General features: G+C 40.3%; 1 protein-coding gene across 11 annotated transcripts in view; it reads left to right on the top strand.

Moving 5' to 3' along the window:
* GPATCH8 (G-patch domain containing 8) overlaps window positions 1-22,532 on the top strand; it is a 107,873-nt gene that overhangs the window by 64,233 nt on the left and 21,108 nt on the right. For 8 of the 11 annotated variants that reach the window (XM_074388750.1, XM_074388754.1, XM_074388752.1 and 5 more), the window contains 3 exons: window positions 703-789; window positions 12,694-12,837; window positions 17,481-17,517. In XM_074388750.1, the coding sequence (XP_074244851.1) occupies window positions 703-789; window positions 12,694-12,837; window positions 17,481-17,517 (268 nt within the window). The remainder of the gene's footprint in view (window positions 1-702; window positions 790-12,693; window positions 12,838-17,480; window positions 17,518-22,532) is intronic. The other 3 variants (XM_003943619.3, XM_003943618.4, XM_074388758.1) reach the window with 1 other exon arrangement.

Here is a 22,532-nt window from a genome sequence, read left to right as displayed (position 1 = left end):
CATTGTGCTTGTTTCAGTAGGCAGTGTTGCTCAGCTCTTAAAATGTTGCTGTGATAAAAGCTTTGCCCTTGTAGAATTGGGTACAGCTGCCATCTGTAATACCTGCTTTGCCTTGCCTCAAATATTTTCTTCATTGACTCCTAATTATTTGAAAATTAACATTGAGGTTGGGCGCAGTGGCTCACGACTATAATATGCACTTTAGCAGGCCGAGGTGGGTGGATCACTGAAGTCAGGAGTTCGAGACCAGCCTGGCCAACATGGTGAAACCCCATCTGTACTAAAAATAGAAAAAAAAAAATTAGCTGGGGGTGACAGCAGGCACTGTAATCGTGGCTACTTGGGAGGCTGAGGCAGGAGAATTGCTTGAACTCAGGAGGTGGAGGTTGCAGTGAGCCAAGATCACACCATTGCACTCCAGCCTGGGCAACAAGAGTGAAACCCTATCTCAGAAAAAAGAAAAAAAATTAGCATTGAAGTAAAGTCTATTTTCAACAAATGTGCCTTTTAGAAACTGCCAGCATGTAAGGATTAACGAACTATTTTGCATGTGATTTTCTCTGTGGGATGACAATAAAGCAAGCTGAGCAAAATACAGAGTTTTTTTGTTTTCAGATGATACTGTAGTTATATAAATAACTTTTTCATAGCTAATCTTGGGGGTACGTTAGGAATTAAGTCTAATCATCTATTTTTGTCAAGCTTGATTATGCTGAAGATGCTACCGAACGGCGCCGTGTCCTAGAAGTGGAAAAAGAAGACACAGAAGAGCTGAGACAAAAGTACAAGGTATTTAAACAAAGCTATTCATTGGGCAGGTGGGGAGGTGCTCACTGAAGAAGAAAGAACTCAAATTTTTTTGAAGAGTATCACTGTTGATAGCATTTGTTTGACATTTGGTGGTAATTAGTAGTAGATCTCAGATTTCTATTACATTCCTATTTATTGGCTTTTTTAAAACTATAGACATAATATCTATTCCAAAAGTCTGTTAGGAAGATTACATTAGTTAGTGTTTGAAAGCACAGTGCCTGTCAACAGTAGATAATCAAGTAGTGGTAGCAGTAAAAATTGTTAAAAGTCCTTTGAGGCCGGACATGGTGGCTCACACTTGTAACCCCAGCACTTGCAGAGGTTGAGGCGGAAGGATTGCTTGATCCCAGGAGTTCAAGACCAGCCTGGGCAACATAAGAAGACCCTATCTCCACAAAATTAGTCAGTCATGGCCTGTGATCCCAGCTACTTGAGCAGCTGAGGCAGGAACATCACTTGAGCCTGAGAGGTTGAGGCTGCAAATCATAGCACTGCATCACTCCAGCCTGGGCAACAGCAAGACTCTTTCTTAAAAAAATAAAAAATAAACTTGGTTGGGGGTGTGCCTTTGAGAGCTTGATACCAGTTGATAAGGCTTTCCCTTTTTTTTTTTCTTTTGGAGCCTTGCTCTGTTGCCCAGGTTGGAGTGCAGTGGCACAATCTCAGCTCACTGCAACCTCTACCTCTAGGGTTCAAGCAATTCTCCTGCCTCAGCCTCCAGAGTAGCTGGGATTAAAGGCACACATCACCACACCCAGCTAATTGTATTATTAGTGGAGACAGGGTTTTTTTTTTTTTTTTTATTTTTTTTATTTTTTTTGAGACGGAGTTTCGCTCTTGTTGCCCAGGCTGGAGTGCAATGGCACGATCTCGGCTCACCGCAACCTCCGCCTCCTGGGTTCAGGCAATTCTCCTGCCTCAGCCTCCTGAGTAGCTGGGATTACAGGCACCCACCACCATGCCCAGCTAATTTTTAGTATTTTTAGTAGAGACGGGGTTTCACCATGTTGACCAGGATGGTCTTGATCTCTTGACCTCGTGATCCACCCGCCTCGGCCTCCCAAAGTGCTGGGATTACAGGCTTGAGCCACCGCGCCCGGCCGACAGGGTTTTTTTTTTACCATGTTGGCCAGGCTGGTCTTAAACTCTTGACTTTGTGATCTTTCCACCTCAGCCTCCCAAAGTGCTGGGATTACAGGCATGAGCCACCACATTTGGCCCTCCTTTTTGTTTTTTTAAATAGATGAGGTATTTTAAGAACACATTGAGAACTATTTTTTTTTGTTGTTCATTGTTAATTAAACTTAATTCTAAAGCAGAGATTTTATTCATCTTGTCCTGTAGAGGTATCAAGTTGAATTTATTCTTTCAGTGTTTTCTTCCTTTTTTTGTTTTTGAAATTATAATAGAATTATTTTATATTCATAAGCAAGCATAATATGCAGAATAATAATATATTCTAATACATTATAATTGGGTTTTTAAATAATTAATCACTAGAAACTGCAGGTTTAAAATGTCCTTGACATATTATTATGAAATGTTTCAAAAATACATTCTTCTTTTCCTTTTTTTTTTTTTTTTTTTTTTGAGACAGAATCTCACTCTGTTGTCCACGCTGGAATGAAGTGGTGCAGTCTCAGCTAACTGTAACCTCTCCCTCTCGGGTTCAAGTGATTCCCCTGTCTCAGCCTCCTGAGTAGCTGGGATTACAGACACCCACCACCACACCTGGCTAATTTTTGTGTTTTTAGTAGAGATGGGGTTTCACTATGTTAGCAAGGCTGGTCTGGAACTCCTGACCTCGTGATCCACCAACCTCAGCCTCCCAAAGTGCTGGAAACACAGGTGTGAGCCACTGCACCTGACCAAAAATACATTCTTCTGAACCTCTCCCTTGTATTGGAATTACGAAAAACGAAAACAAGCAACAGACTTCAGTCACTAGAAGACAGTACTTAGAGCATTTAACAACACACCTGGCACAGAGGCCAAAAGGGAAAAACTGTAGTTTAGAACATGTAGTAAGTTAGCTTTCAAAAAGGCTGGCCAGGGAACATGCCTTTCAAAGTGTTACAGTATGTGACCAATCTCTTCCATTAAATAGGTAAATTTGAAGATAAGAAACAGGCATAGTTAAGATTATCATTTAGAAACAGATTTTGGTGATGGTACTTAAGGTGGAAAAAGAGAAAAGAGATTATTTTTTAAAATCTGTTCTACCATAAAAAGGAAGAGGAGAAGCGAAGCTGTAGCCTGTCAGTTGTGTGAGTGACCCAGGAATATATTGGGGCCTTATAAAGTTTCACAACTACTTTGAACTGTCTATAAACTTAGCTTCAGTATCTTGAAATTCCTAAATTGATAAGGAAGAAGGAAAAGAGTGATGTGCCAACCTGGGTTATAAAAATCAGTTGTCAAGCAGTTAATTCAAGGACATGCGAAGAAGGAAAAAAAAAAAAAAAAAAAAACAGTTGTCAGCCAATCACGGTAGCTCACACCTGTAATCCCAGCACTTTGGGAGGCCGAGGTGGGAGGATCACGAGGTTAGGAGTTCAAGACAAGCCTGGCCAACATAGTGAAACCCCGTCTCTACTAAAAATACAAAAAAAATTAGCTGGGTGTGGTGGCAGGCACCTGTAGTCCCAGCTACTTGGAGGCTGAGGCAAGAGAATTGCTTGAACCCAGGAGGCAGAGGTAGTGCTAGATATATGTTTTATATCAAGACTCTTCCTTCTCCTGACTTCCTCAAGTGGTTTTTCCTCCTTTGTGGTTTGTATAATAATTTGTTTTTTTTTCTGAGACAGTATCTCTGTCGCCCAGGCTGGAGTGCACTGGTGTGGTCCAGGCTGGAGTGCAGTGGTGTGGTCTAAGCTCTCTGCAGCCTCTGCCTCCCAGGTTCAAGGGATTCTTCCACCTCAGCTTCCTGAGTAGTTGGGATTACAGGTGCCCACCACCATGCCTGGCTAATTGTTGTATTTTTAGTAAAGACAGGGTTTCACCATGTTGGCCAGGCTGGTCTCAAACTCTTGACCTCAGGTGATCTGCCCACCTTGGCCTCCCAAAGTGCTGAGATTACAGGTGTGAGCCACCGAGCCCAGCCTGTATAATAATTTTTGATTGTCATCTCATTCTCTGTGGAAATTCCTCATATCCTGTATTTTGGAAGAAGTCCTTATGGTTCAGTTTTGTATGTTTTTCCCCAGAACCTCAGGTCTCTTTCTTCATATAGACTGGTTTCACATTGTTGATATCTAAGCCAAGGATTTCTGCTATGAGTGGAAAGCATAAATTCGTTAGGTCCACAAGTAACTGGTGTGAAATTCTAACTTGCTAAACATGAATCCACTGATGTGCTGGTACAATATATGGCAAATTTCTTAATGCTTTCAAGAAGCAGAGGAGGGTGATAGAGTCCAGTTTTTCTAGTCCCCATTTCAAGGAAGGTGTTAAATATCTCTGAGCTTTTTTGAGGGAGAGCTTATTAGTTAGCTTTCTATCATTCAAGGTCTTGAGGCCTTCCTTATCTTCAGGCTCTAGATTGTCCTTTCTTGTTTTTCAGTTTTGGGGATTTTTGGCATTTTGTTTTTGTTTTTTGAGACAGAGACTTGCTCTGTCACCTAGATTGGAGAGCCAGTGGCTCGATCTCAGCTCACTGCAGCCTCTACCATCTGGGTTCAAGCAGTTCTGCCTCAGCCTCCCAAGTAGCTGGAATTACAGGCATGGGCTACGGACCTCCATGTTTGGCTAATTTTTTCATTTTTAGTAGAGATGGGGTTTTACCATGTTGGCCAGGTTGGTCTCGAAGCTGCCTCCACCAGCTTTGGCCTCCCGATTTTCTGAGATTGCAGGTGTAAGTCACTGCACTTGGCCCCCTTTCTTGTTTTTGAACTTAGCTATATATTAAATTTTTTTGTGTTTCATTTTATCCAGAGCTATAATACAACTAACTCATCTTTTCCTGCTCTTTTTTCCTTCCCCTTTTTCTTTTCCTTTCTTCTCTCTTTATTCATTCTTCAGTCTATTTACACTGACTTTAGCAGTTTTCACCGAACCACTTTATTCAAGGCCACCAAACACTTCTGTTTGCTAAATCCAGCAAATCTTTTATTCATTTATTTTTTATTTAATTTTTTTAAGATCAAGACTTACTCTTTTGCTCAGGCTAGAGTGCAGTAGCATAATCTAAGCTTACTGCAACCTCCCCCTTCCGGGTTCAAGTGATTCGCATGGTGGGACTACAGGTGTGAGCCACCACACCTGGCTAATTTTTTTGAATTTTGAGTAGAGATGGGGTTTCACCATGTTGGCTGGGCTGGTCTCAAACTCCTGACCTCAGGTGATCTGCCCATGACAGTCTCCCCAAGTGCTGAGATTACAAGCGTGAGCCACTGCACCTGGCCCACTCTTTCTCTTTAAAACATGTTGTTTCTCTTGGTTTTGAAGAGTTTACACTTTCCTAGATTGCTGCCTCTTGTCTGTCTCGCTGCTTCTATGTAGATTCCTTTGCTGGCTGCTGTTTCTTCTGCCTGAACTGAAGATATTGGAATTCCTCAGCTTCAGACCTGGGCCCTCTTTTTCTGCCTACATTCTCTCTCTAGGCACAAGAATGGTCCTGACACCATGTTTCATCATCTTTCAGTTGGTTAAATTACTATCCTTTAGATTTTAGCTTAAACATTACCTCATTGTAGACCTTCCCTAATCAGCTCATTTAAATAACCACTCTGCCTTACCCTCTTGCAGCAACCTCGTTTATAATTTGTAATTATAAATTTTTATTCACTAATTTATAGTCTGCTTACTATACTAGTCAGAAAGGGCATTGAGGAGAGAATGTCTATTTGTCTGCCAATATATATCCTGCATCCAGCACAGTACCCAGCACAGAAATACTCAGTAAATATTAGTTGAATGAATAAATATTTTGAAATAATGGGAAGAGCCAGGTTAATTTTATATATTGTCTGAAATACAAATATTGTAAAGAATACATTTTTATTTTTCAAGTAAAAGTTACACTATCAAGTGAAAAAAAAGAAATACCTCAGTAATTCACAGCCTCGTAAGATTGCACATAGTATTTTGAGACACTCTCTCCTAATGAAATTATTCCTCAGCCAGGTGCGGTGGGCCATGCCTGTGCTTTGGGAGGATTGCTTAAGTCCAGGAGTTTGAGACCAGCATGGACATTGTAGCAAGAATCTGTCTCTACAAAAAGAAAAAAAAATGGCCAAGTGTTGGTGGTACATGCCTATAAATCTCAGCTACCCAGGGAAGCTGAGGTGGGAGGATCACTTGGGCCCAGGAGTTGAAGACTGCAGTGAGCTATGATCATACCACTGCACTACAGCCTAGGCGAGAGCAAGAATTACTTTCCCCATTTTATTGATCAAAATATTTACTCTGAAACCTTGTCAAGTCTGAACTACACTTTCTAAATTCTTAAATATCCTATTATATGACAATAACCTCTTTTCCTTCCTGCTTTCACTCCTTTATTCTACTATATTTTTTCTTCAACTTCACATGATTTTGGAACCTTGACCTCAGTAACTTAGTGCCTCCTTAATTTGTACTTTTCCTCTCTAGCACCACATAATCATGTTTACCTCTCACAGCACTTTGATCCCAACTCCCTTTTCTCCTAGTCCTTTAGTTGTACCTACTCACCAAAAGCCTATCCGCAGTTAGTACAAAATGCATTACTTGCATTCTTCATTTCTATACCGTTTGTACCAACCTCACTGGGCCCTCAGAGTTGCCAGTTAATCCTCTCATGTTTCATCTCCCTCTTAGTCCTCTCGGCTGTCATTCTCAAATGTTGGTTCTCAGCCTCCATCTTTCCTTAACTACCCATGTCTTATCTCTGCCTTCCCTTATGTTCTTAGTTAACAAAGAGAATTTAGACCATCAGGTGGGAATGCCTTCATCTACATATAATCTCCTACATCAAACCAGGGTTCACCTGCTCTCATACTTAAATATTTCCCTTTTATTTCACCATCTGTCAAATGATAATTTGTACATACATCTGAATTCTGGATCCTAGTTCTCCCTGTCTTATCAAGGACCTTTCACTTCTTTCCTATATGGGCAACCTTTCTCTTTATTATTTTTCTATCAGCAGTAAACATACTTGAACATTTGTTGGGAGAGGGAATCCTAAAATTTTTAAAAACGAAAACAAAAAACACTCTGATTTACTCTCCATATAGCTACCATCTTCTCTTTTTATTTGTCTTTAGAACCAAAATTCTTAGTCACTACTCTGACTGCTTCTTTTTAATTGCTGTCTCTTCTTTAGTTTTATAGAGATGGGATCTCACTCTGTCATCCATGCTGGAGTTCTGTGGTGCTGTCATAGCTCACTACAGCCTCAAACTCCTGGGCTCATACAATCCTCCCACATAACTGAGACTATAGATGTACACCACTATGCCTATGCCTGGCTAATCTTTTTTTTTTTTTTTTTTTTTTTTTTTAAAGAAATGGGGTTTCACTATGTTGCCCAGGCTGGTCTCAAACTTCTGACCTCAAGTGATCCCCCTACCTCAGCCTCCCATCTTTTATTTTTTAATTTTCATTTTTATTAAAGTTATACTTGTGTATAATGTTAGAGGTAAATAGTGCTACCAGACTTTTAAAAGGAAAAACAAAAACTGCAATCTCATTTGACAATCTTGTTATTTTATTAAATATGTGTGAGGTATAAAGACAAACTATAAGCATTTAGGTATCTTCTCAATTTAAGAAAAAGAGCACTATCAATAACTTTATTATTCGATCCCATTTCTTTCTCCTTTAGAGATAAACACTTCTGAATTTTGTGTTTATCACTTTTTTTTTTTTTTTTTTTTTTTTTTTGAGATGGAGCCTTACTCTTTCACCCAGGCTGGAATACAGTGGCGTGATTTCAGCTCACTGCAACCTCTGCCCCCTGGGTTCAAGCAATTCTCTTCCCTGAGCCTTCCGAGTAGCTGGAACTACAAGTGCGCAATATCACCTGGCCAATTATTTTTGTATTTTTAGTGGAGATGGGGTTTCGCCCTGTTGACTGGTCTAAAAGTCCTGACCTCAAGTGATTCGGCCCCCTCACAACTTTTTTTAGGTAAAATTGTTGCTGAGGTAAAATTCACGTAACATAAATTTACCGTTTTAATCATTTTATAGCAGTACTACAATTTAATAATTTTTAGCATATTTACAGTGTTGTAAAATTACCACTGTGGCCGGGCATGGTGGCTCACACCTATAATCCCAGCACTTTGGGAGGCCAAGGCAGGTGGATCATTTGAGGTCAGGAGTTCCAGACCACTCTGGCCAAAATGGTGAAACCTCATCTATACTGGAAAAGACAAAGAAAACAAAAAAAAATAAACACTCCAGGCATGGTGTCACATGCCTGTAATCTGAGCTGCTCGGGAGGCTGAGGCAGGAGAATTGCTTGAACCTACGACGCAGAAGTTGCAGTGAGCTGAGATCACGCCACTGCACTCCAGCCTGGGCAAAAGACAGAGTGAGACTCCGTCTCAAAAAAAGAAATACAAGAGCGAACATTCCTGTCTCCTTTCTGATCTTAATACGCTTTCAATCTTTCACCATTATGATGTTAGCTGGGAGTTTTTTATTTTTGTCAGGCAGAAGAAGTTCCTAGTTCCTAGAAATTCCTAATTTGTTTAGTGTTTTTACCATAAAAGAGGGTGTGGATTTTGTCAAATGCTTATTTTACATCTATTGAGATAATCTTGTGGGTTTTTTCCTTTTATATTCTGTTAACAATGGTGTATTACATTGTAATGGTTACATTGTAATGGTGTATTACGTTGATTGATTTTTGTATGTTGAACCAACATTGAGTTCCTGGGATAAATCCCACTTTGCCCTTTAATATGCTATTGAATTTGGTTTGATAGCATTTTGTTGAGCATTTTTGCATCTGTCCACAGAAAAGATATTAGTCTGTAGTTTTCTTGTGATGTCTTTGTATCAGGGTAATACTCAGAATAAATTAGGAAGTGTTCCTTCCTCTTCTGTTTTCCCTTGCATTTTAAAATGGTTTTTTAATGTGTTTTTCATTTTAAACATGTATCGCTTAGTTTTACATGGTGGTAGGTTGGCTGGTTTTGAGACAGTCTTGCTCTGTTGTCCAGGCTGGAGTGCAGTGGCACGATCATGGTTCACTACCATGATAACAGATGCCTCCCAGGTTCAGGTGATTCTCATGCCTCAGCCACCCAAATAGCTGGGATTACATGCGTGTGCTACGACATCCTGCTAATTTTTTTTTTTAACACAGATTCTCACTCTATCACCCAGGTTGGGGTGCAGTGGCACGATCTCAGCTCACTATAGCTTTAACCTTCTGAGTTCAAGCAATTATTGTACCTCAGCCTCCCGAGTAGCTGAGATTACAGGCACGTGACACTACACCCAGAATTTTGTATTTTTAGTAGAGATGGCGTGTTGCCCAGGCTGTTTTCAAACTCCTGAGCTCAGGCATTCTGCCCGCCTCAGCCTCCCAAAGTGCTAGGATTACAGGCGTAAGCCATGGCACCCAACCTTGATTTTCATTGTAAAGATTTTTTTCTTTTTTTACTTCTGTTGAGTTTGCAGCAGTAAACAAACTCAAATTCCTATTTGCTTCTGCCTGCCCACCCAGTTTTTTTTATTATTTGGATCATTTCTATTTTCTGAGACCATATAACATACACAATTATATGTATATGTTAGTTATATGTATATATGTATATACTACAGTAGCCCTATTTAACCTCAGCTACAGGAGTAAATAGGTTTGAAGCAGTCTGCCAGTCCTTTTGCTGAGTTTTTTCCAATCATTTCTGAAGTTTGTACCCTATTATTTAAAAGGGGGTTGTGCAAACAGTATTTCTTGAATTATTTATGTGTATTTTATATAACCTTAAGCCTATAAAAATCATTCCAATCCAGCCTGGACACTGTGATGAAATCCTGTCTCTATGAAAAATACAAAAATTAGCTAGGCATGGCGGCATGCCCTTACAGTTCTGCCAACTCAGAAGGCTGAGGTGGGAGGATTAATTAAACCCGGGAAGTCCGAGTTGCAGTGAGCTGTAATTGTGCCACTGCACTCTAGCCTGGCCAAAAAAGCAAGACCCTATCTCAAAAAAATAAGAATAGTAATATTAATTTAGGCAATTACAAATATATATTAACATATGTGTATGTGTGTATATATGTACACATACATATAACTCCATATATACATGTGTGTATCCCTTATATTTGAAAGATACATATAAAAGCCTCAGTTAATACTTTCCTTAGGTATCTTGTAGTATTTATTGTACCACTGTCTTCAGGAATTGAGAGTGTGTGAGTTTGAGTGTTTGTGTGTTGCTGAAGAGATCAAAGACTGGCCTGATGTTCTCTTCCTTGATGGTTTTTGCCTAGCTGCTGAAAGGAGTCCATCTTCAAGATTCAATAACTTTACTACACTATTGATTGTCACTGACTATTCTGGGACTATATTCATTGGCACACTGTGTTGTGCCCTTTCTTTTTTATTTGAGACAGAGTCTCTCTCTGTTGCCAGGCTGGAATGCAGTGGAGCGATCTTGGCTCACTGCAACCTCTGCTTCCCAAGTTCAAGCAGTTCTCCTGCCTCAGCCTCCTGAGTAGCTGGGACTACAGGTGCCTGCCACCATGCCCAGCTAATTTTTCTATTTTTAGTAGAGTCGGGGTTTCACCATGTTGGCCAGGATGGTCTTGATCTCTTGACCTTGTAATCCACCCAGCTCAGCCTCCCAAAGTGCTGGGATTACAGGCAGGAGCCACCGTGCTCGGCCTTTTATTTTTTTATGAGACAAGGTTTCACTCTGGCACCCAGGCTGGAGTGCAGTGGCGTGATCTCAGCTGACTGCAACCTCCACCTCCCAGGCTCAAGTGATACTCCCACTTCAGCCTCCCAAGTAGCTGGGACCAAAGGCACATGACACCATGCCTGGCTAATTTTTTGTATTTTTGGTAGAGACAGGGTTTCACTGTGTTGCCCAGGCTGGTCTTGAACTCTTGAGTTCAAGCCATCTGCCTGCCTTGGCTTCCCAAAGTGCTGAGATACAAGCGTGAGCCACCGCACCCAGTCCCAGCCTTTTCTTAGATTTGCCACAATTGGGCAGAACTTTTTGCTTTTGTCTATGTGCGTTCTTTGAACTGCAAATGTTTCCTCATCGCCCTCAACCCAAGCTCATCTCTTTGCTCTTCTCAGATCTCAGAAGTTCTTGATGAGTGCAAAAGATACAGGTATATTACTTCAGAGGACCCTTTTATGTATAGTATATGTGTTTGGCTATTTTCTGAAATTGCCACTTTTGGCTTTTTTGATACTGCTTAATTTTGCTTTATGTGGCTTCTGCTACATTTCCCTCATTTGGGTTCTATAAAGAGCTTAACTTACTTTCTGTGTGTTATTCATTCTCCAGATTATATCTGTTGCCCAGTTCTTCTGAAAATGCAATTGGTGGGGTTTTTTTTTTTATTCACAATTTTGTTTTTACATGATACTCAAAAAGAAAATCAAAGCTGTTTTCCTATACTGCTACATTCATACTAGGAACTCTAGTTCTGTTGTTTAAAGTAAATTTGCAGCCAGGTGTGGGAGCAGACACCCATAATGTCAGTACTTTGAGAGGCCAAGGTGGGAGGATCAGTTGAGTCCAGGAGTTTGTGACCAGCTTTGGCAACATAGTGAGACCTCATCTCCCAAAAAATACAAAAGTTAGCTATGTTTGCTGATACATGCCTATAGTCCCAGCTACTTAGGAGGCTGAGATGGGAAGATTGCTTGAGCCCAGGATGTGGAGGCTGCAGTGGGCCATGATCTGTACTGCATTCCAGTCTGGGCAACAGAGAGAGACCCTGTCTTAAAAAAAAAAAAAAAAAAAGCCATAAGTTGTTTAATAGCCAGACAACATGAAACTGTCCAGGACTCTCAGAGAAAATTATTGTGAAGGATTAGATAGGGCAAAAATAGCAATATGCTATACATACTCACTTTTCAGTTGTAATAAGTCTATCCAAATTAGTTCAGTGCTGCCACTCAAGAAAATACAACCTGTTCTTGCTTACTGATTAAGTAGTTCCTTTGGGAGATGATAGAGCTACTTTGAAACTATAGATATAGTTCTGTAGATGTGGTCTTCGAGATAACACTTATTTTTCTTAGATCAGTCTGCTAGAAGGAGTTGCTCATTATGAAAGTAATGTATCTGCCATGCTCTAAAAGTCTAGCAAGTAGTCACCTAGCATTCCTCTCCCTTTCTCATCCTTCTGTGCAACATTAGCAAATGAATATACTCAACTTGCTTTGAGGTATCTTTTCAATTTTTTCTTTTTAAGGTATCTTTTTTTTTCTTTCTTTTTATTTTTCCTGCCCCCAAAACAGAACGTGTTTCACTTGAGGTATCTTTCGATGTCTAGTTTTTAAGTGGAACTGCTGAGGCAAATTGGACTGCCTTTGAGTCAGTCCCACAATTGTTGTTGTTGTTGTTGTTGTTTTTCTCCACCCTCTTCTCACATGTAAGCATCCCACAGTTTTAAATCTCACTAAGACCAGCAGATAATACGTATCTGTGGACTGGCTTTCCAACCAGTGCAGCTTATATGGAGAATGACCATAGAATATTTAACTCCATCATTGGCTACAGACTAGGTAATGCTTTTTGCCTTAGTGTCTAAAAACTAGAGTATTAATACAGATTGAGTATCCCTTATCCAAACTGGTTGAGACCAAAGGTATTTCAGATTTCAGATTTTTTCGGGTTTTGGAATATTATAACGTTCACTTAAAGTTTTACCAAGTTCATTTTTTTGTTTCTTTGTATTTTGTGATTCTTGCAGGATTATGTTGACAAAGAGAAGGCAATTGCCAAAGCCTTGGAAGACCTCAGAGCCAACTTTTACTGTGAACTCTGTGATAAGCAGTATCAAAAACATCAGGAATTTGATAACCATATCAACTCCTATGATCATGCACACAAGCAGGTGAGTTATGGTTACTTGCTAACAGAGAATAAGGTACCTTATCTATTGTTACAACGATTGAATTTTATGAGTATACCCCCAAAAGCTTGGTGTCTGTGATTTCTTGTGTCTCCCAGTCTTTATCTGCAGTTATCTGACATACTTCATTTTTTTAGTAGCAGAAATCCTGACATAGACACCCCCTCCAGCCCACCACCCCCACATATAGACTATTATTTGATGAATTGTGTTTCTTAAATCTTACATAATGTTTTTGCCTTTGATTGATTTCTAAATTTTTATTTAATTTTGTAATTCAGCTGAGGGTCACTGGGAGCTTTGTTTCCGTTTCTGCTCTTAACATGTTAAACTTCTAAGAGTTATTCAGCAGACTGTGTTTTTTTGAACTTCCCTATGTAAGAGTTCATGCTTTATTGGCTACTGTTTTCTATTATTAAGTCATTTTGTTATTCAGTGTACCTTGGAAGTTAGATAAATCTTGAGAAGGAAAATAAAATTAGATGCTATGTTAACTTTAACAAAAAACTCTGATGCTGCATGTTGAAGAGTTGACAAATGAATTACACTTTATTTGCAGTCTTTGCCTTCATCCCCTGGCCGCCACCCCATCAGTTTAGAAAAGAAAATTATACCTAACTAGTTACTGATATATAGGAGATGGCAATAATCTCCCTGGGAGATTAGAAGGGGAAAATAAATTGTTACAACCTATAGGACAGTTCTGGCTTATTAAAGAATTTCAAGCTATTTGATCTTGGGTGACTTTAGCATAACTTACTAGGTCTTTGGGGGGTACAATAGTCATATTTGTTAAACTTGTAAATTTATGAGCATCGGAATGATATCTCTTAAACTAGATTTGTTGAACTAAGATTTTTTTTAACCTTCATCTTCCAGCCAACCATACCTCATTCACAAGTAAAAGGCAATCTTTGACCAAGTTTTACTCTTACTAGAATGGGGAGAAATTATAAGTTGGTTGTGATATACTCTTTTGGAACAGTCTCCCACATTTAACTACAACTAACCAATTTAAGATTCTTCCACTGATGGACTTGTATTCAAGACAGCTTTTCAACTTACTGTATACCTTTGGACATTCTTTTAATATATTGTCAGCTTTGCTTGATTCAAAGAAGAGAAATTGAGAGAGAGAGAGAGAGAGTGAATGTGTGTGTGTGTGTGTGTGTGTGTGTGTGTGTACATACACAAGCTGTATTGACAGTTACTTTTTTACTCTTTCAAAGACTCATTTTTCAGGAAAGAAAAATGCAGCAGTGAGTACTTCCTATCCAGGACCTTTTCCAGTTTTTCAGTGTATTTATAATTTAAAAATTTCAGGCCAGGCACAGTGGCTCACGCCTGTAATCGCACCACTTTGCAAGGCCAGGGCAGGGAGATCACTTGAGCCCAGGAGTTCAAGACCGCCCTGAGCAATGCAGCAAGGCTCACTCCCTCCCTCAGTTTCTACATAAAATATAATTAGCTGGGTGTGGTGGCGCATGTCTGTGACCCCAGCTACTCCAGAGGCTGAGGTGGGAGAATCACTTGAGCCCAGGAGTTTGTGGTTGCAGTGAGCCATGATCATGCCACTGCACTTCACACCAGGCGACAGAGCAAGACCTTGACTCAAAAAAACAAAACAGGCTGGGCTCGGTGGCTCAAGCCTGTAATCCCAGCACTTTGGGAGGCCGAGGCGGGTGGATCACAAGGTCAAGAGATTGAGACCATCCTGGTCAACATGGTGAAACCCCGTCTCTACTAAAAATACAAAAAATTAGCTGGGCATGGTGGCACGTGCCTGTAATCCCAGCTACTCAGGAGGCTGAGGCAGGAGAATTGCCTGAACCCGGGAGGCAGAGGTTGCGGTGAGCTGAGATCGTGCCATTGCACTCCAGCCTGGGTAACAAGAGCGAAACTCCATCTCAAAAAAAACAAAAAACTTTCTTAGGTTACTTATTTTTATTTAATTAACGACAGACATTGAGTATGTAAGTATATACCCAAGTTTTTGGGCTCTTGAGAATGTTTTCAATTAAGAAATATCTGCGATATATTAACAGAAGATACCTTAGGCAGAAAAAGGATATTTAGAAAGGGTTGCCAGGCACGGTGGCTCACACCTATAATCCTAGCACTTAGGGAGGTCAAGGCATACAGAATCACTGTTTTGCTTTGATACAATTTTTTAATCAGTTATCTCGAACTGAGGTCAGTTCGAGACCATCCTGGCCAACACAATGAAACCTTGTCTCTACTAAAACTACAAAAATTAACAGGCATAGCCGGGCGCGGTGGCTCAAGCCTGTAATCCCAGCACTTTGGGAGGCCGAGGCGGGTGGATCACGAGGTCAAGAGATCGAGACCATCCTGGTCAATATGGTGAAACCCCGTCTCTACTAAAAATACAAAAAATTAGCTGGGCATGGTGGCACATGCCTGTAATCCGAGCTACTCAGGAGGCGAGGCAAGAGAATTGCCTGAACCCAGGAGGTGGAGGTTGCGGTGAGCCGAGATCGCGCCATTGCACTCCAGCCTGGGTAACAAGAGCGAAACTCCGTCTCAAAAAAAAAAAAAAAAAAAAATTATCAGGCATGATGGCACATGCCTGTAATCCCAGCTATTTGAGGGGTTGAGGCATGAGAATCGCTTGAACCTGGGAGGTGGAGGTTGCAGTGAGGCAAAATCATGCCATGGCACTCCAGACTGGGCGACAGAGCAAGACTCTCCCTTAAAAAAAAAAAAGGAAAGATTACACACTAGTTGATGGATGACTTCTGAGTCTAGTTTTAACTAGAAAAAAGACTGGGCGTGGTAGCTTACACCTGTAATCCCAACACTTTGGAAGGCCAAGGTGGGCAGATCACTTGAGGTCAGGAGTTCAAGACTAGCCTGTCCAACATGGTGAAACCCATCTCTACTAAAAATAAGAAAAAAATTAGCCAAGCTTGGTGGCATGTTTCTGTAATCCCAGCTACTGTAGGCGAGAGAATTGTTTAAGCTCAGGAGGTGGAGGTTGTTGTGGTGAACCGAGATGGCACCGCTGCACTCAGCCTGAGTGACAGAACAAGACTCTATCTCAAAAAAAAATAGAAAACATAAACCAGGAAAAAGTATAATTCAAACTGGAATAATGTATAGACTTGCCTTTTAAGGGAAAAAATTATATCAAAGCAAAACAGATTTACAATTTAATAAAATTGACATTGACAACATTAATGTGATCTATGATAATGTTTTAGTGACAGTGTCTTCAACCTGAATGTAGTAGAAATTGTTACATCTTTGGTTCATTTGAATTTGACATATTTATGCTCCTGCACACCTTGTGTTACCTCAGTTCTTCCCACTTTTCTATATTGCAGCCATTCTCAATCTAGGGAGATTTTGTCACCCAGGAGGCACTTGGCAATGACTCTGGACATTTTTGGTTGTCCCAACTTAAGGGTGTGATACTACTGACATCTAGTAGTTAGAGGCCAAGGATGCTGGTAACATCTTGCAGTGCACAGGAAAGCCCCTTGAAACAGAGGCAAAATGGCAGTTAATATTGCTGAGGCTGAAAACCCTGTTCTATCAGAATTAACAAAAAACTTTCATAGATAGATAGATAGATAGTCATTTGGCCTTTCTTAGTACAAACAAATTATTATCATGTTACGTCATCTGTTATGTTGTAAACATTTATAAAGTGTTCATCTAGATCTAGAATATTCACTTATTCTTTTTTAGAGTATCATTAAAATAAAAATACAAAATTAAGATTACTCATGAAGAACTCATGGACTGCCTGTTCACTAATAAAGAGTATATATCTGTGATCCCTGGTCTGAGAAAAATCTTTAGCTGGTATGATTAATGAATGCATGTGAGTTTATTTCTTAATCTTAACCAAAGCTCATCTTAGGTATTAAAAAATATATATATATTACAAGCTTGTTTTTTGGTGGAATGTTGTTCATTTGCTTGAAAGGTAGGCTTTTTCACCTTTCTTCATACTGCTGTTTTAATATAAACAGTAAAATCTCAAAACAGAATGTTATAAATATATAAACAAAAGAAGCACAGCACTAAATTTTTCATAGTTCATCTCTTCCCTGAACTTGGAATTTCTGAGGAACCTGCTGGGTTCAGTGGCTCGTGCCTGTAATCCCAGCTACTTAGGAGGCTGAGGCAGGAAGATCTCTTGAGGCCAGGAGTTCAAGGCTGCAGTGAGCTATAATTGTGCCACTGCCCCTGAGCCTGCGTGACAGAGCAATACTCGTGTCTCTCTTAAAAAAAAAAAAAATTAAATACTCTGTTGTGGTGACATACACAGTGTAGTGTAAGTCTCAGCTACTTGTGAGGCTGAGCAGGAGGATTGCTTGAGCCCAGGAGTTTGAGGCTGCAGTGAGCTGTGATCATACCTTTGTACCCTTGTCTGGGTGACAGAGCAAGACCCTGTCTTGGAAAAGAAAAAAAACAAATAATTTCTAAGGAATCTTTAATTGACCTTGGTACAACACAGCTAAATAGCCCCTACCAGGAAGAAGGATATATTTTTCATTCCTCTTTGATGGACATGAACTTACCGTACAAACGGACCTACCATTTTTCCAAATTCGTGTTCTAAAATCATAAAGACACCCTGTCTTGTCTTCCAGGAAGGCACACAGGATTATTATGAATCTGAGATAATAGGTAAGTACTTTGAACCCTGTATTAGCAGTTCCTAGTTTCCATCTTCTATCAGATTTTCACAATTAAGATTTTTCAGGGAAATAATGTATTATGTTAGTGGTAAACTATAGTAGAGGCAGGATCTTAAACATACCCTTACCTTTAATAAGCACAAATAATCTCAAAAAGGAGCTATATGGTCACTTTTATTCAAAGTTTAGGTTGTTTTTTTTCCTGACAGGATGCGGGGGTGTTATATGTCTCTCCCTATTCATTCATTTTTCTCATATTTTCCAATATTTTATGAAGAGTCATTAACACAAAATATTAAGACCCAGCTTAATTAACTTCAGAGATACAGAAGCTGATTAGATATTTTGGCTCTTTTCAGTAGTTTAACCCTAGTTTTCAAGTGATCAGTGTTAATACATTTTGAAATCTCCAGGAGTAGGTCTTTCTATTTCTGAAGAAACCCAAAGATGATTCCTTTTTAAATGAGTTAATTTTGATACACCTGACTGCTCAGTAGACATTAGTACTGATCATCTCCTACCTTTGTTGGCTTAGTATAAGTTACAGACAAATTTGAAACTAAAGATTTTTCTTTTTTTTTTTTTTTTTTTTTTTTTTTTTTTGAGATGGAGTTTCGCTCTTGTTACCCAGGCTGGAGTGCAATGGCACGATCTCGGCTCACCGCAACCTCCGCCTCCTGGGTTCAGGCAATTCTCCTGCCTCAGCCTCCTGAGTAGCTGGGATTATAGGCACGCGCCACCATGCCCAGCTAATTTTTTGTATTTTTAGTAGAGATGGGGTTTCACCATGTTGACCAGGATGGTCTCGATCTCTTGACCTCGTGATCCACCCGCCTCGGCCTCCCAAAGTGCTGGGATTACAGGCTTGAGCCACCGCGCCCGGCCTGAAACTAAAGATTTTTCTATTCCTACTTCCTTGCCTCCTTAATTATTTTATATATCTTTTTTAAAAATTTGTCTGCTAATGGATATCACAGTGGAAGTCATTTTCTTTAGCATTTCAAGGGCCTAAAATTTGGACTCCAAAGAACATTCTCTTCCTCAAAAGTAAATTAATAGCAGCACCTTAGTAATCTTCCTTCCCTTTTTCCCTTCCTTCTTTCCTTCCTTCCCCTTTTTCTTTCTTCCTTTCCTTTTCCCCTCCTTTCCTCCCTCCCTCCCTCTCCTCTCTCCTGTCTCTCTCTTGCTCTCTCTCTTGTGCGCACGCTCGCTGTCTCTCTCTCTCTCTCTCTCTTTCTCTCTCTCTCTTTCTCTTTCTCTCTCTCTCTTACTCTCTGGCGGCTTCCTTTATACTTTGTTACCTACTTGGGATTTTTTTTCTAATCTTACCCTCTTGTTTGTGCCACTAAAGGTCTTTCTAGTACATAAGCTAGAGGTCACCAGTTATCTCACAGATGTATCTTATCTAGCCTCCATGTTATTAGTTTTCCCCTTTTTAATTTCAGTTGATTCCCAAATTTAAAAAATTGGATTTTACAAAATTTAGACTTTGGTTTATCTTGAAAAATTAAAATTATCTGACAACTTTGGGCCTACATTTCAACATAACAGTGGACTAAAGGTGAACAGTTGCTATCTGTTTGCTCACTCTCCAACTAAGCTGTGATCTTCACTTCATCTTTTCTCTTACACAAATCTGTGGACTCATTATGTTACCTGGTGAACTCCTCTAAACATTTGAATTTGTGAGTCAGGCCTATGTTTTACCCTTCTTCCCACACAAGTTCCCATGGATTCTGACTGATGATGGGAAACTGGCACATTGAAAAGCTGCCTCCTTGCTAATAGTGTTGGGACCAACTTCCTTGCAATTTCAATCTCTGGTAGTCTGATCCAGATTATCAAAATTCTTTAGGCCAATGCAGTGGCTCATACCTGTAATCCCAGCACTTTAGGATACTGAGGCAGACAGACCACTTGAGCCCAGGAGTGCGAGACCAGCCTGGGCAACGTGGCAAAACTCAGTCTCTACAGAAAATCCCCCCACAAAATTAGCTGGATGTGGTGGCAGTTTCTTGTGGTCCCAGGTACTGGAGGGGCTGAGGTAGGAGGATCACTTGAGCCCAGGGGGTGGACATTGCAGTGAGCCAAGATCATGCCACTGCACTCAAGCCTGGGCAATATATTGAGCAAGGCCCTGTCTCAAAAAAAAAAAAAAAAGAAAAAAAAGAATTCTTTAACTGTAGAAAGAATCAGTGTCTCAGTCAGAGGAAGATACTTTGAGCCTTCCTCTTTTTTCTGCTAAAATACCCTTCATATGAAAACTGTACTTTTTACATTTTCTGAAAGGACTGAACTCTTATTTAATTCCAAGGTCTGTTTCAGTTGTGAACAAAAGCAGTAGTTCCCTGAGCTTTAAGTAGCTAAACTAAAACAGTGAAGCCTCCAGCAGCCACCAGTGACTATTCTGATTTGTACAGAATAGACTCTGTTAATACATGATTTAGTTAACATTAACTAAACTGTTTGCAACTCCTTTTTGACAGGATTACTTACTCTTAGTTGACTGTTTCATTACCCGATAACATGTATTACCAAGGAACAGAAATTTTAGATTATTTCTCATTATTCAAAAATGAAACAGGTTCTAAATTGAAGTATTCTCTGAGAATTTCCTTGGCGATGAAAGGAATGATCATTTTTAGACTTCACAAGGACTTAATTGAAGTTTGGCGTGGCCACTTTCCACTTGAATTTTTCACTGTTTACTGATTAGATTTTTTGCCTGTCAAGATATTTTACAGCATGTGATCCTCCCTCTGTAAACTTGATACATACGGCATCAGGACAGTAAGAACATCAAATCAGTTAGACCTCTCCCAAGCCAATACATATTTGAATAAATGCATACTGGGTTCCTTTTTCAGTGCAGTGTTGTTAGTCAGTGGGAAAAAAACATAGAAGTGTATAAAAAAGGAAAGTGAAGGCCGGGCGCGGTGGCTCAAACCTGTAATCCCAGCACTTTGGGAGGCCGAGGCGGGTGGATCACGAGGTCGAGAGATCGAGACCATCCTGGCCAACATGGTGAAACCCCGTCTCTACTAAAAATACAAAACATTAGCTGGGCATGGTGGCACGTGCCTGTAATCCCAGCTACTCAAGAGGCTGAGGCAGGAGAATTGCCTGAACCCAGGAGGCGGAGGTTGCGGTGAGCCGAGATCGCGCCATTGCACTCCAGCCTGGGTAACAAGAGCGAAACTCAGTCTCAAAAAAAAAGGAAAGTGAGAAAAGATAATTCTAGGGCTAACATAAAAAGAATGACACTTCTAAGAAGTGAAATCATCCAGATAAGATATATACTCATGAGAATACTCCCTAGGTACTCAATATTTTGGGTGTTTACAGAATGTTTTATCCTTAGAAAATCAAAAAGTAGGCCGGGTGCAGTGACTCACACCTGTAATCCCAGCACTTCAGGAGGCCAAGGCAGGTGGATCACAAGGTCAGGAGTTGAAGACCAGTCTGACCAACATGGAGAAAGCCCATCTCTAGTAAAAATACAAAATTAGCCATGTGTGGTGGCACGTGCCTGTAATCCCAGCTACTCAGGAGGCTGAGGCAGGAGAATCACTTGAACCTGGGAGGCAGACGTTGCAGTGAGCCGAGATTACGCCACTGCACTCCATCCTGAGCAACAAGGGTGAAACTTGTTCCCAAAAAAAAAGAAGAGAGAGAGAGAGAAAATTAAAAAGTGATTATTGGCAAAGATGTGAAATCCATTTGGGAAATTAGAAAGTATCATGAATGTCATGGCTTTATAAATGTCGACTTAGCATAGCTCTGTTAAGAGATTATGCTTTAAGAAACAACACAGGTTTGAAGAAAGGAATGCTTCTCAGCACATGAACATGTTGTAGTTTTATTTTAATAACTTATAGCAGCAGGGTGAAAATGTTGGGTTCAGTGGTTCTTTATTCCATTTTCTTGGGGTCTGTTTTGCTTAATAAGAAAATTGACATCATTTGGCTAGTCCTCCAAAAATTTAGCATGTTTCTTAAGTCTTATTTACTCACCCCCTCTGCTTATGTTGGGAGTAAACGTTTTAGACCTAGCAATCACAACATAGGTAACCTTGAAATAAATCTGTTGAAGGCCAGGCATTGTGGCTCACACCCGTAATCCCAGCACTTCGGGATGCCAAGGCAGGTGGATCACCTGAGGTCAGGAGTTCAAGACCAGCCTGGCCAACATAGTGAAACCTCTTCTCTACTAAAAATACAAAAAAAAAAAATTAGCCGGGTGTAGTGGCACACACCTGTAATCCCAGCTACTCAGGAGGCTGAGGCAGGAGAATTGCTTGAACCTGGGAGGCAGAGGTTGCAATGAGCGGAGATCATGCCACTGCTCCAGTCTGGGTGACAGAATGAGACTCCATCTTAAAAAAAAAAAAAAAAAAATCTTGAAAAAAATCCCCTCTGCTTAGGGGAGCTCTCTGCTTTTGTGAGGAGGGGTGACTTCAAACACACCCTTCAGGACCTAATGTTGCCAGGTAAACCAGGCATTCTCTTGTTATGTATTTCTAACTGTTCTTCATCTTGGCATACAATCCCAGTTGACTAAAAATGATTCTGCCTTACTTTTGCTCTACAGTTTCAACCTGTCTGCCTCTTACACTTAGTTCATCACAGTGATACACTATGGTAGAGATTCTGGGATTAGACTCTTTGTTCTATTGTAGTCTGAAAGATTAAAACAACCTAAGTAATAATAAGTTATTTAGTGACAGCACTGTAAAGAGAGCTCTGAACTGGGTTGTTGTTGTTCCATTTTCTTTTCTTTTTTTTGAGACGGAGTTTCGCTCTTGTTACCCAGGCTGGAGTGCAATGGCGCGATCTCGGCTCACCGCAACCTCCGCCTCCTGGGTTCAGGCAATTCTCCTGCCTCAGCCTCTTGAGTAGCTGGGATTACAGGCACATGCCACCATGCCCAGCTAATGTTTTGTATTTTTAGTAGAGACGGGGTTTCATAATGTTGACCAGGATGGTCTCGATCTCTCGACCTCGT

The sequence above is a fragment of the Saimiri boliviensis genome, chromosome 17 (genome assembly GCF_048565385.1).
Source record: "Saimiri boliviensis isolate mSaiBol1 chromosome 17, mSaiBol1.pri, whole genome shotgun sequence".
Lineage (NCBI taxonomy): Eukaryota > Metazoa > Chordata > Mammalia > Primates > Cebidae > Saimiri > Saimiri boliviensis.
This window is presented reverse-complemented; position numbering and strand designations above follow the sequence as displayed.